Below are 15,326 nucleotides of genomic sequence, written 5' to 3'. Positions count from 1 at the left end.
CAGTGGCTTTCGCTGCGGGTTGACACTTTCGCGCCCCGTGTTCAAATCCTGATGAATTGTGTTTTCTTGTTGTTGTTTCATTTATTTACTTTTGTCCATTGATGATTACTACACAAATGGTTTTGTTCAATGCATTTTGAAATATTGTAATTTTTTTTTTTTGTCTATTAATGTTCTGTCTGGTAAATTAATTTAAAAATATAAATTGTTCTACACTCATTGCACAGCAAAGGGACATCATGACTAGACACAACGCAATAAAAATCCACACATTGATTCATAACCAATAGCAAGTGCCAATTTTTGGAAAAATGATCCGTTATGCATGGTTTGTCTCAAACTTATTGCCAACACTTGAAATCTTCAGTAATGTTAACAACGTTTCTTTCCCGAGTGATGTCTCCACCCAGAAATGTAACTGTGGCACACCTGCCTTTGAGCGATGCTTGTGGTGTGCGAAATTTCTATGTTTTGAATGTTTCTATGATTAGTATCATCCAAGGGAATGCACTGCTTCTCCCTGAAGTGTTTATATAAAAATGAACTTACCAAACATTGTAATCCCTGAAAAATACCATATTATATAATACTTATTGTGAAACTCAGTTGTAATTTTATAATCAGCACGACAAAAACTTTGACCGTCATTTTCTCAGAAACGGTCGAGTGTCTAGAGTTAAGCCAAAATACGTGTTCACTTATTTTGACCCCTCTTTCGCTGGGCAAAATTTCTGGAAAATGGGATTGTTACACTTGGCGGTTTCCCCCCCATGAGTGTATCTTTCTGATAAATTTCAGTGATCACTCACATAAAAATTAAACATGATGGATCTGAACCTTCATTCTGTGTTTAAAGTGATTCTGTTTAATTAATTTTCTGTTCTTAATGTATATTCCATTTATTCTTTTAATCTCTCCTGAACGGCTGTTGCTTTAATTTTATATTGTTCATTTAACAAGTTTTTCTTAATTTTTCTTGAGCGGATTGCTCAGTTTTATAATTGAAATTGTATTATATTTACGAAAATTTATAAATTTTATTTTCTGTCAATCATTTAAAGTTTATTTGATGAATTCGGAGATATGTTAGTGTTTAAATTCTACATCGGTTGTGAAGCTTGAATTGTTTCTGCTTGCTCATTATTATATCATGGTCTCGTATCTTTTGTGTCTGGTCATCTGGGGACCTTGCCTTTATCTTTTCATCTTGTAACTGTTGTAGTAGTGTCGGATGCTTACCTGATATGGGCATGTGGGGTTATCTTCTGCCGTTGATTGTGTTGTAGTGATGCCCAAGGCCGTGTTTACCTAACTTTTATTTACTGTGTTTCTTGTGGTGAATATTTTCTGGTTCTTTGTATTTTCATCTTAATTTACAATCTGATTGCCTTTTATTAAACTTTGTAGCTCCGGGATCCCATTTTAAAAGGTAATTTATTTCAAGTTCATGAAATGTAAAAGAAATATGCATTTCACCTAATAATTATTTAAAAAGAAATCTTATTTAAGTATTACTGATTTAAATTAGGTTTCTTGTTTCAATAAGTATGTTGTTATTTGAGTCATCAGTCCATACACTGGTTTGATGCAGCTTCCATGCCACCCTAACCTGTGCTAACCTTTTCATTTCTATGTAACTATTGCATCTTACATCTGCTTGACATATTAATACCTTGGTCTACCCCTACTGTTCTTACCACCTACACTTCCTTCAAAAACCAACTGAACAAGTCCTGGGTGCCTTAAGATGTGTCCTATCATTCTATCTCTTCTTCTCGTCAAATTTAGCCAAATCAATCTCCTCTCACCAATTCAATTCAGTATCTCTTCATTCGTGATTCGATCTGTCCATCTCACCTTCAACATTCTACTGTAACACCACATTTCAAAAGCTTCTATTCTCTTTCTTTCTGAGCTAGTTATCGTCCATGCTTCACTTCCATATAGTCCTCTCCGTGTAAGGACGTACCCTAAGGGTGCAACCTTACCCTTTCTCCCCTGTAATATTAAGGTATCGATTTATAGTTACTTTTCTTGCTGTTGGGTATTTTGCAGGTCTTTTTCAGTGTCGGTAACCATACAGTTTAGGGACCCTACTTGCCGATACGACGTCTTACATTAACCGTTAATCTGGCACGTTGGCAACGTTCAATCACTGTTCTAGCATGAATTGCGTGTTGCCACCGCATCGCCGTTAAAGTCACTAGTGATACATTTGCGAGAATATTTAAAGCATATTTTCTTTTTCTGTGGGATTGTAAATCTATTTGGCTAATACCAAGTAAGTAGAATTGTGGCATGTTCGGATAATGCATTTATTAACATTGTTTGCGTGAAATGATTACAGTGCTCAAGTACGTCAGTCTCATGTCTAGATCTACCGGTACACGAAATAACTCTTGCGGGACGAAATATTGGCAGTAGAACTTATAACATTATTATTTTCAAATCCGCAGTGAACTTGAAACCTGACCTAATTTCCGTTCACGGAGCTTGGCACATTAGTATTCCTATATATTTCCTGATAAGCTTGAAGATATAACCAGCCTGCAGGCTGAAAATATGCCCAATAATTTCTCTCCTTACTGGTTACCGGTGTTGAAGAGAGAAGGAAATGTTCGCGCAAAAGAAAGGGAAGTCATTGGATGTCTGGAACTTTCTAAAATCACACTGCAAAGACTTATTAAATAAACTGCATCGTTTAACACGCCCCTCTTGTCAAGAATATGGTTATAGTACGCCTAGTGTATATCAAAATAAAGACGGATAATTTGAGTGAGAAAGTGTGTTTATTTCCTTAATTCCTCATTGAGCGTGGAAATCGACGAGATATTCATAATTATCTTGATTTATTTGATCTTATCTTTTATCATTTACTAGGGTAGGGAAACATTGATTATCGGTGTTTCCTACATTGAGGTTAGTTTGTTATGGTTATGTCTGGTGATTTTAATATGTAACCAGGCAGGTTGGCAGCAGTGATCCGCCATTACAAAAAAGAGAAAAGAAGAGCATCGGGTGGCGATATTTACTTTCTGGGGTATTTCCTTACGTGGAAATTACTATACAATGCCACGCTCCAGATGAAAGTCTTCAGGAACATCCTTTGAAGTGAGCAAATTTCTTTTCTTAAGAAAGCTCTTCCTTGCTTGCGCTAGTCTGCATTATATGTCCTCCTTACTTCTGCCATCGTTAGTTATTTTACTACCCAAGTAACAATATTCATCTACTTCCTTTGAGACTTCATTTCCTAATCTAATATTTCCTGCATCGCCTGTCTTCGTTCGACTGCACTCCATTACAATAGTATTTAAATAATATATTATTCAGGTTCACCTTTTCAGTACAAATTGTACAATGTTTTAAATTACATATGTGTTCAGGGACTAGTTTCAACCTAACAGTAGGTCATCATCAGCCTAAAGAAAATCAAACATAAATGTACCGAAGAAATTAAACAATGTAAAGACACAAAGTCTTAAAAATGTACATACCATGTAAGATATTAAGAAAAGAATTTGAGCAATGTGCTGCACTACATTAAAAAATAGCTCTATGATAGAAAATCATAAAAAAACCAGTGCGCTGCACAATATTAAAAAAAGTTGTTTAAGAAAGAGATCCTTAAACTGCTGGTCAAGGATATCAATATAGGCTGGCTAAAGATGCTGCTTTCCATTCGAAGATCAACTGAGCCGAAGTCACGCTGTCTTCTCAAGATGTTCATAAATTCAGTACACATGGATGCGAAGCATGATGTTAAAAAGTCTCTTCTGTTTTGAGAATCATGAAGGATGATGATTGTTGCACGTGGAGGCTTAATACATAATAGTAAATAAAGGTGGTTGGATTTCGCAGTTCAATGCGGACCGTACAGTTGACATAGAATAAATGACAGCTAAGATAGAAAGAGTTAAATTAGGGGGAAAATATACATAAATGAAATATGCCATATGGGAATTACTTTGTGTTGTAACAAGCTGAGCAGAGCTGGAAATGAAGCATGAATGACGAGTGGAGTGGGTGAGGTTCAAATTAAGTATTGTGAAGGAGGTGTGGGGAGAAAGAGAGGAGAGAGTAAGGAAGGGAAGCGGCAAGAGAAGAGGGGGGGAGTGGGGGAAGTTATCAAGGCGGGGCTGAGGGATACGGGAATACAGAAGATTGCCTAAGTAAAGTACTGTAAATAGAACAAAAAATCAGACCTTGACTATTTTATTTTGTGTTTCTGAAAATGTGAATGAGCAGGTCAAATGGAATATTCGGTTTTTTGGAAATAAATTGTAATTGTAATTAGACTGTAATTGTAATTAAATTACAATCTTAATGACATTTCCGAATCTGTTGACAATGTGGAATACTTATAGGTTACATATCAGTAAAATGAATCTGATGTCTCATGACTATATGGCAGACATGGCCAAACCACCTAAGTCTCCTCACCTGGATCAATTCTTCAGTAGTTGCGTGGTCATCACACTGTTTCTGGATGGTTTTATTTTCTATGTGGTTACGAAGAATAATGCTGAGAATCTGATGGTGGCATCTCATCTGGAAGACAGTCACGTATGTACTGTATGTAGCATCAGTATCAGCGAGGATGGCACTGTCATCAGCAAATGTAGGTATATCGAAGGACTGGCAGAATCAACATACAAAAGAGGCAGATCTTGGTCTTAAGTCATTTCTTCTTCTTCCACAAGCATTACATAAGTGATGCAAATCTGCCGCTAACTTCCCAATCCTGTTATTTATTTCTGCTTAGCCTGCATCTTATTAATCTTTAGTATTTTTATCTTATCTGTGTTTACCTTCAGGTCATATGATGTGGCAATGTTAACTATACACCAAAGTATGTATGTTGTATGAGTATCAGTGAGGATGGCACTGTCATAAGCAAATGTAACGTCGGTCAGAAATAAAGTTTTAATACACTGAACTCCTTGTCTACCCTCAATAACTTTCGTCATGTTAACTACAAAGCCTACTCTAGGTTTATTTTCCAAACACCTCTGTCAGTGTGTCACATGATACGTAAAGGGCTAGGTTGGGTGGTTCTGACAGTAGGGCACTAACTTCGAGTTCATATAAGTAGGTTTCACCTGGCTCAGTCCAGTGGTATTCGAAGTTGCTCAAATGTGCCAGCCTCACAATAGCTGATTTACTGACATGTTAAGGAAATGATTTCTGGCAAACTGACATCTCTGAAAACTGTAAAAGTAGCCTAGTTAATGTGATTTAAAGCCAATAAAATTACTTTTGGAAACTAAAAGGGAGAAAAATAATAAAGAGCTCACACAAACAATCTCATTAATCCAAATAGAAAAAACCTACTTGAGATGAGAAATATGAAGCCAGAAAACTTGAGCATGAAAAAACACCACCTTATTGATAGCAAGTCAAAGATATAGGAATAACTGTTGAATGGGGCAGTATTCCTAGGTTAGGACATGGGACTTTGGGAAACAGAGGCATCATATGGCCTAGAAATGAACAAAATGCAACCAAAGACACTGAAAAACTTTCTCAAAAATTATATTAAGCTGCAGTATTTTCTTGGTTGGAAATACAACAATCTATTGATGGACATCACATCCAGGCATCACAGAATACACGGGCCAGTCATATCAAGTTTTGAGCTTTATTTATTTACAATACGTTTTGGAAAACTGTATTCAAGTTCTGGCATTGTCACCTATGAAATTTCAGGTATCTGGTTTATATAAGCTGCACTTTTACCAATCTGAAGAAAACAAATTTTGATTATTTAGCTTCTCTCAAAGCTGAAACTTATGATCAAAGTTCCATTTCAGTCAAGTCACTGAAGACTCTACCTGCATTTCATATTCAAGACCACTTGTACATTTTAAATGACAATCCAGCCAAAAAATAATTTTTATGTCAACTCTTTCATACCAATCAAAATTCTATATTAAACAAAGGAAGCACCATAGTTCACTTTATTCAGATTTTTATGTAACATGACAGGAATAATGTGGATAAAGAAAGGGAACTGATACAGCACTGCATGGCGATGCACCCGAGTGGCCAAAGTCTTCCTCTCCTGAGTTACGGCTCATGCTTGGATCTACAGCATCCTTGATGTGACTGTTGGCTCCCTTAGGATCCAGATCTGTGGCCCAGCTGAAATGCATCAAGGCAAGGTGTGTGTTTCCTAACTTCTTGTGCACCTGCATGAAAGAAAGATATATGCAGGTATTATGCAAAGGAACAATTATAACTTGATGAAAACTAGCATAAATATCCATTTTAATGGCTTGCAGTATGTCACAAATCTGCCTGTCTGATCAGAAGAAATTTTCTCTGAGCAATGACATCCTATATTACATAATCTTAAAAGGTCACAAAACAATAAAAGAGAAACATCAGATGCTCTGGGCATTTCAGACAACTTTCAAACAATGAGGTCTCCTTGTACTTTATGAAAAAATTTACTAAAAAACAAATAATGAAAATGATGATTATTATTGTTTAGAGGGGCCTAACATTTAGGTCATCACCCCTAATGGTACAAAATGAAATGAAATGTAATAATAATAATAATAATAATAATAATAATAATAATAATAATAATAATAATAATAATAATAATAATAATAATAATAATTTACCCACTGACTGGTTTTTAAAAGATGATGAGAAGAAAATTATTATGAATTTAAAGTAATCAGGAGATCTAATTCAAAATGCCTTATTTTCTTATAAAATGATCTAAAAATAAATTTAAAGCTATTAAAATTATATGGAGCATTACCTTTGAAAAGATATATATTTCAAATGAAAATTAGCAATCAATCAAATATGGTGTATTTAACCAGTAGTTATAAAACAGTTTATAATAATAATAATAATAATAATAATAATAATAATAATAATAATAATAATAATAATAATAATAATAATAATAATATAATACACCACACCAGAAGCCCCAAATGAGGGTTCCCAAAAAAGTAGGGTTCTGATTAAAAAAAGATTTTGAAGGTATCCTGTAGTAAACAATTCTGCAACAAATTACATGTCAACTGAATATTTAATTAAGGTTATTCCTTATAGCTGTTGCAACTGCATGCAAGAGAATTAAAAAAAAACAAAAAAAAAAACATGGTGTGTATGTGTGTGTGTGTGTGTATATATATATATTGGTGGTTGAGCGAGGGGGCTTAACAGTGTGTTCACTGCATCATTTGTATGTTTATGCACTGGGCAGTCATCATAAATATTATCGGCTTTACGGTGTCGAGGCTCTTTACATATCACCATTCTCCCATACCAATGTCAAGGGCCGCCTAACTACAAGCAAAAAAAAAAGAGCATATTTGAGTTAAAATCAATAAACCATATTTGAGTTAAAATCAATAAACATCATTATTTAGAAATTATCCACAATACTATATGCACTGCCATACATTTTGCATCCGCCTACACATTAACTTAGCGGATATCCGCATCCGTGCAGTATCTATACATAAACGAAAGTCGTAATGAGCAAACCGCCACATAAATTGAAACCGCACTGTTATCTCACTGTCGTAGTACAGGCCCTTAGTAGAATAAATATTCAACCTACCCCAATTAACTGTACCGACTCACTGCCCTGCCCTCCAGCCAATCTACCATTCACATTTCACAGAGTAACAGAAAATCAGGTAAAAAATGTTTTGTATTTGATTAAATCAAAGGCTAAAGGTGTAGACGATATTCCTATTACTCTTATACATAACATTAGCAATTACCTGTGGCTTCGCTCGCGTGGATTTCGTAATTTGATCAAAATAATCGTTCCTCGGCATTGAACTAAGACATTATCTGAAAAATCCTAAAGTATAAAAACTCACCCAAAAATTGAGTTTCATTTACCCCAGAAATTCTTTGTAAACCATGTTTGTGGTATTAGCATTTGGGGCTAAGACGACCATGCGACACAGAACTGTACATGTGAGAAACAGTCTCCTCTCAGGTCGAAAAAATAAATACATGTTTCTTTATTTTTAAAGGAGTATCCAAATACCTATTCCCACATCTGTAACATCTTCAGTTTTTGAGATAAACATAAGTATCCCCATAAAAAGAATTCAACCCCTTGATCAGTCCTTCCCCCACCCTCGCCCCCATCCGAGTGTATTTTCCGAAAACAAAAACACATGTTTCTTTATTTTTAAAGGAGATTCCAAATACCAATTTTCACGTCTGTAACATCTTCAGTTTCTAAGATATAAGTATCCTTATAAAAAAGTAATTCAACTATTTTTCATTTCTTTTCACCCCATGTTAAATGCCTTCTCAGAAAAAAAAAAAATGGTACAGGTTCCTGTATTTTTAAAAGACTTTCCAAATCCCAAGTTTCTTGTCACTAACATGTTAAGTTTTTGACATGTAATGTAGATATACCGGTACTCATTTTAAAAATTCACCTGCATTTCTAATTCTTTTCAGCCCCTTAACTGGATTTTCCAAAAACAAAGAATATACATTTTTTATTATCTTTAAAGGAGATTTGAAATAACAGTTTTCATGCCTGTACGTCTGTAACACCTTCAGTTTTTGAGATAAATGTATACTCATGAGAATAATTCAGCTTCTTTTTCTTCACTTCTTTCCAACCCTCTCCCGCCGTAAGTGGACTTTCCGAAAACAAAAAAATACGTGTTTCTTTATTTTGAAAGGAAATTCAAAATACCAACTTTCACGTCTGTAACAGCTTCAGTTTTAAAGATAAAGTATCCTCATAAACATATTTCATCTCCTTATTTACTTAATTTCAACTCCACACCCCTTACGTCGATTTTCCATAAAAAAACAAATGCGTGTTTCTTCATTTTTAAAGGAGATTCCAAATAATAATTTTCATGTCTAACATCTTTAGTTTTTGAGACATAAGTATCCTCACACAATGAGTTCAACTAATTTTTAAATTCATTCTATCCCCCTAAGTGGATTTTCCGAAGACAAAAGAACATGAGTTCCAAATACAGGTGTTCATGTCTCTAACATCTTCAGTTTTTGAGATATAAGTATCCTCATAAAAAGAATTCAAATCCTTTTCACCCCAGCCTGTTAAGTTGATTCCCCCTCCCGCTCCAAAAACGCTTTTTCTTAATTTTTTTGCGGTGATTCCGAACACAAATTTTCACGTGTATAACATTAAATTTTTGAGATATAAGTTTCTCCATAAAAATAATTACATTTTTTCACTTCCTTTCAGCCTCCCCCTTAAGTGAATTTTCTGCAAACAAAAAACATTTTCTTTATTTATAAAGGAGATTCCAAATGCCAATTATCACGACTGTAACATCTTCAGTTTTGAGATATATGTATACTCATAAAAAGAAATTAAACTATTTTTTTCACCGCCTCCACCCCCAAGTTGATTCCCCCCGCCCCCCCACCCCCTCATAAACATATTTCATCTCCTTATTTACTTAATTTCAACTCCACACCCCTTACGTCGATTTTCCGTAAAAAAACAAATGCGTGTTTCTTTATTTTTAAAGGAAATTCCAAACACTAATTTTCACGTCTGTAACATCTTTAGTTTTTGAGTTATAAGTATCCTCATACAAAGTATTCAACTAATTTTTCAATTCATTCACCCCCCTTAAGTGGATTTTCCAAAGATAAAAGATTACGTGTTTCTTTACTTTGAAAGAAAATTCCAAATACAAATTTTCATGTCTGTAACATCTTCACTTTTTGAGATTGTAAGTATCCTCATGAAAAGAATTCAACTCCTTTTACAATTCCCCCCCCCATGTTGGTTTCTCCCCACCCAAAAAATGCGTGCTTCTTTATTTTTAAAGGAGATTCCAGATACCAATTTCCACGTCTGTAACCTTCAGTTTTGAGATATAAGTTTCTCCAGAAAAGGAATTCAATTTTTTAATTTCCTTTCACACTCCCCACTCAAGTGAATTTTCCAAAAACAAACAATACCAGTTCTTTAAAAGAGCTTCCAAATACCAATTATCACGACTGATACATCTTCAGTTTTTGAGATATATGTATCCTCGTAAAAGAAATTCATCTCCGTTTTCATCCCCCCGACCAAGTTGATTCCCCCACCAAATGCGTGTTTCTTTATTTTTAAAGGAGATTCCAAACACCAGTTTTCACGTTTGTAACATCTTTACATTTTTTGGTATGTATATTCTCATACAAATAATTCAACTAATTTTTCAAATACCCCCCTGGTGGTGTATTTTTCCGAAAACCAAAGAATACGTGTTTCTTTATTTTTAAAGGAGAGTCCAAATACCAATTTTCACATCTGCAACATGTTAAGTTTTTGAGATATACTGTAGATACCCTAATTTTAAAAATTCATCCCCTTTTCAGTTCCCCGTAAGTGGATTTCCCAAAAAAATATTTGTTTCTTTTTATTTGCAGGAAATTCCAAATGCCTGTTTTCAAATCTGTAACATGTAACGTGACTGATATAATTTGTAGATATAGTCTTCTTGAAAATTCACCCAATTTGTCACTCCTGTTCACCCCCTATTCATCGGATTATCCAAAAACCCGAAAATACGCGTTTCTTTATTTTCAAAGGAGATTCCAAATTTCAATTTTCATGTCTGTAACATCTTCAGTTTTTGAGATACAGGTCTCCTCATAAGAGGTGTTCAACCCGTTTTCCCCCTTTTTTCACTTCCCTTAATGGGATTTTCCGAAAACAAAAAAATACGTATTTCCTTATTTCTAAAGGAGATTCCAAATACCAATTTTTACGTCTGTAAACTTTTAAGTTTTTGAAATATAGATTTCCACATTTTAAAATTCACCCCCCTTTTCACCCCCTTAGCGACGGAATATCCAAAAATCCTCCCTTAGCGAGCAACTACATGTTAATATGAATGTATCCCCAAAATTTCATTTCTTCATGTCCAGTAGTTTTGGCTCGGCGGTTGGTCGGTTGATCGGTCAGGACAAGTTATTTTATATATATAGCCTATAGACTAGCAAGATACCCGTGCTTCGCTACGGCATTATAATGAAATTTATAATTGAATGCTTATTGTTTTATACTTAATCCGCCGAAATTCGCGATCTGACTAGTTTTCTAATAGATTACGGCAAGTTTCCTACCATTTTAAAATCTTTCTTTCCAGCAATCGATTTCGTACTTCCCGGGCTAGGTCCAGGTATTTCACCCGGTCAGTTGGGTCCCTAAATCTTCGCCATCTTTTCCTATAAGCTTTTTTAATGTGGATCATATCCTTGAGGAGATCCGGCGTGGTGTCTTGGGTGCCTTGGCAGTACTGAACCGGCGGCCGGACTGCAATCGTAGTCATTACCCGTTCAGGACCCGTTTCCAGCGCGGTCAGCACATTATTAATATTATTATTATTGTTGTTGTTGTTGTTGTTCTGGACTCCACAGCAAGATGCAAGACCGCTACTTGCCGGTAAATTACATCTACTGCCATTGTCAATGATGACAGTATGACCAGCACCATTGTCGCCCGTAGGCAAGTGCGCAGGACTTTTGGCGATACGAATGACACACTTCCGTGCATTATTGACCTTATTAAGAGGTGAACAATTGCACGGTCAATCTCACTCCTATCGTTTATTTCAAATGTGTTTAAATTTTTATTTATATGCCAGAAGAATCTACTTTAATCTAACAAGGGTCTCCAAAGGAAAAGATGGCTCTTGAAAACGAACCCAGGAAAGATTAAAAATGATCGGTTTATGATCAGAATAAGTACACTGAAAATCCACAGCCTGTTTCCAGTCATTCAACCGGGTCAGGAATGGAATGAATAAGCCCCAAGTTAGCGGCGAGGATAGGAATTGTGCCGGCTGCCAAAGCCCGTCGCACTCCTCTGGGGCAATGATTAATGAATGACAAATGAAATGAAATGATGTTGGAGAGTGTTGCTGGAATGAATGATGACGGGGAAAACCGGAGTACCCGGAGAAAAACCTGTCCTGCCTCCACTTTGTCCAGCACAATCTCACATGGAGTGAACGGGATTTGAAACACGAAACCCAGCGGTGAGAGGCCAGCGCGCTGCTGCCTGAGCCACGGAGGCTCCTTGCAAGTACATTAGGAACGGTAAAAGCAATTGGTCCCACCTCCGTTTTCACCCCACCGCGGTTAAGTTGACTTACAACCCCCCCCCCCCCCCCAAAAAGAAGGCGTGTTTCTTTATGTTTAAAGGAGATTCCAAATACCAATGTTCACGTGTGTTTATTTCAGTTTTGAGATATAAGTATTCCCATTAAAAAAATTCACTGTTTTTCACTTACTTTCACACTCCCCCCTTAAGTGAATTTTCCGGGAAAAAATATTTGTTTCTTTAATAGTAAAGGATAGAGCCTCCTTGGCTCACAGCGCGTCGACCCCTCACTGCTGGATACCGTGGTTCAAATCCCGGTGACTCCATGTGAGATTTGTGCTGGACAAAGCGGCGGCGGGACAGGTTTTTCTCCGGGTACTCCGGTTTTCCCTGTCATCTTTCATTCCAGCAACACTCTCCATTATCATTTCATAGCATTTATCACTCATTAATAAATCACCTTGGAAGTGGCGACCCCATTGTGATAACAGCCTATATAAGTTTCATTCATTACATCCCTGCCCCGCCAATGACTGGAAAACAGGTTGTAGGTTTTCATTTTCAATTGTAAAGGATCTTCTAAATACCGATTATCTTCAGTTTTTGAGATATGTGTCCACATGAAACGAATTCAACTCCTTTTCACACCCGCCCCCAAAGATGATTCCCCCCCCCCAAAACGCGCCGTTTTTTTTTTTTTTTTTTTTTTTTTTTTTAAGATCTAAATACCAATTTTCACGTCTGTAACAACTTTAGTTTTTATTAGATGTAAGTATCCTCATACAATTAATTCAATTAATTTTTCTATTTTCACCCCCCTCCCTTCATTGGATTTTCCGAGAATACCTGTTTCTTTACTTCAACAAGAGATTCTAAATACCAGTTTTTACGTCTGTAACATTTTACGTTTCTGAGATATACTATAGATATAGTCTTTCTAAAAAATCACCCCAATTTGTCACTCCTGTTTAACCCCCATTAATTAGATTTCTGAGATATAAGTATCCTCATTAAAGGCATTCAACCCATTTTTCACTCCTTTTCACCCCTCCTATTGGGATTTTCCGAAAACAAAAGAATAAGTGTTTCTTTATTTTGAAAAGTGATTCTAAGTACCAATTTCTACGTCCGTAAACTTTTACAGCTTCCAGATATAGATACACTCATTTTAAAAATTCACCCCACTTTTCACCCCCCCCCCCCCATTATTTGGATTTTCTAAAAAAGTACGTTTTCCTTTATTTTTAAAGGAGGTTACAAATTTAAATTTTCATGACTTCAGCTTTTGAGATATAAGTCTCCTCATGAAAGGTGTTCAACCCATTTCCCCCCCACTTTTCACCCCCTTCATGGGATTTTCCGAAAAATAAGTTACGTGTTTCTTTATTTTGAAAGGAGATTCTAAATACCAATTTTTACATCTGTAAACTTTTACAGTTTTGAGATACAGATACATTCATTTTAAAAATTCACCCCCCCTTTCAACCCCCCACTGTTTGGATTTTCTAAAAACAGAAAATACATGTTTCTTTATTTATAAAGGAGATCCCAAATACCGATTTTCAGGTCTGTAACATCTTCAGTTTCTGAGATATAAGGATCCTTATTAAAGGCATTCAACCATTTTTCACCCCCTTTCAACCCTTCTATTGGGATTTTCTGAAAACAAAAAAAATATGTGTTTTTTTATTTTGAAAGTTTTGGGATATAGATAAACTCATTTTAAAAATTCACCCCCCTTTCAACCCTCCAATATTTGTATTTTCCAAAAACAAAAAGTACATGTTTCTTTATTTTTAAAGGAGATCCCAAATACCTTTCTTCAGGTCTGTAATATCTTCAATTTTTGAGATATAAGTATTCTCATTAAAGGCATTCAACCCATTCTTCACTCCTTTTCGCCCCTCCTATTGGGATTTTCCGAAAACAAAAAAAATACGTGTTTCTTTATTTTGAAAGGAGATACTAAATACCAATTTCTATGTTTGAAAACTTTTACAGTTTTGAGATATAGATACACTCATTTTAAAAATTTACCCCCCCCTTTTCACCCCCATTATTTGGATTTTCCAAAAACAAAAGAAATACGTGTTTCTTTATTTTTAAAGGAGGTTCCATATTTAAATTTTTATGACTATAATATCTTCAATTTTTGAGATATAAGTCTCCACATAAAAGGTGTTAAACTCTTCCCCCCCCCTTTTTACCCCCTTCATCGGATTTTCCGAAAACAAAAAAATACGAGTTTCTTTATTTTTAAAGGAGAAATCAAATACCAATTTTTATTACTCTAAACCTTTAAGTTTTTGAGATATGGATATTCTCATTTTAAAAATTAACCCCCCCTTTTCACCCCCTTAGCAACGGAATATCCAAAAATCCTCCCTTAGTGAGCACCTACATATTAATATGAATGTATCCCCAAAATTTCATTTCTCTATGTCCAGTAGTTTCGGCTTGGCAGTGATGAATCAGTCAGTCAGTCAGTCAGTCAGTCAGTCAGTCAGTCAGTCAGGACAAGTTACTTTATATATATAGATTATGGGTGCTGTCCTGCCTATACTGATGCACATACTGAATTACTGTTTACTAAATGGAACTTTCCCTACTGTCTGGAAAACAGTCAATACCGGTATCGAGGAGACCCACAGTCACCCTCTGACTATCGTCCTGTGTCTATGCTTCCTGCATTTTCTAAAGCCTTTGAATGTTTAGCTTACGAGCAAGTTTGGAATACCTAAATAAAAATGCTGTTTTGGACCCTGTGCAATCTGAATTCTAGAAAGGTCACAGTACCGCGACAGCACTGTCGGAGGTCACTGAAGACATTAGAAACACTATGGACAAACAACTGCTCACTATAATTATCCTTCTTGACTTCAGTAACGCCTGTGACACTATAGAAATTCAGACTATGATAAAGAAAATGGAATTGATACATTTCGACCCTGTTGCGCTTACGGTTTTTAGTTCTTATTCGAGTAACGGTCAACAGAGGGTAACTAAACGACAAGGCCTCTAAATGGAAAATGAAACTTAGTGGTGTCCCACAGGGCAGTATTCTTGGGCCCGTACCAACTGTGATAGGAAACAACACACACCACCTCTATGCTGACGATCTTCAAATTTATTGACACCGTAAGACTTCAGACTTACGTGAAACAATACAAGATGTTAATAATGACCTCCGATGACTGAGTATACATGCACAACGAAATTCTCTTATACAAAACACCACAGAAAC

General features: G+C 35.7%; 1 protein-coding gene across 7 annotated transcripts in view; it reads right to left on the bottom strand.

The window, feature by feature from the left end:
- Positions 1-5,516: 5,516 nt before the first annotated feature.
- Positions 5,517-15,326, bottom strand: part of Cdc27 (cell division cycle protein 27) — a 507,070-nt gene continuing 497,260 nt past the window's right edge. For all 7 annotated transcript variants that reach the window (XM_068226370.1, XM_067141899.1, XM_068226371.1 and 4 more), the window contains one exon: positions 5,517-6,188. In XM_068226370.1, the coding sequence (XP_068082471.1) occupies positions 5,970-6,188 (219 nt within the window). In that variant the 3' untranslated portion in view covers positions 5,517-5,969. The remainder of the gene's footprint in view (positions 6,189-15,326) is intronic.

Source organism: Anabrus simplex, chromosome 2 (genome assembly GCF_040414725.1).
Source record: "Anabrus simplex isolate iqAnaSimp1 chromosome 2, ASM4041472v1, whole genome shotgun sequence".
In the NCBI taxonomy this organism is placed as follows: domain Eukaryota; kingdom Metazoa; phylum Arthropoda; class Insecta; order Orthoptera; family Tettigoniidae; genus Anabrus; species Anabrus simplex.
Note: the sequence above shows the minus strand (reverse complement) of the source record. Positions and strands in the feature narration are given on the sequence as shown.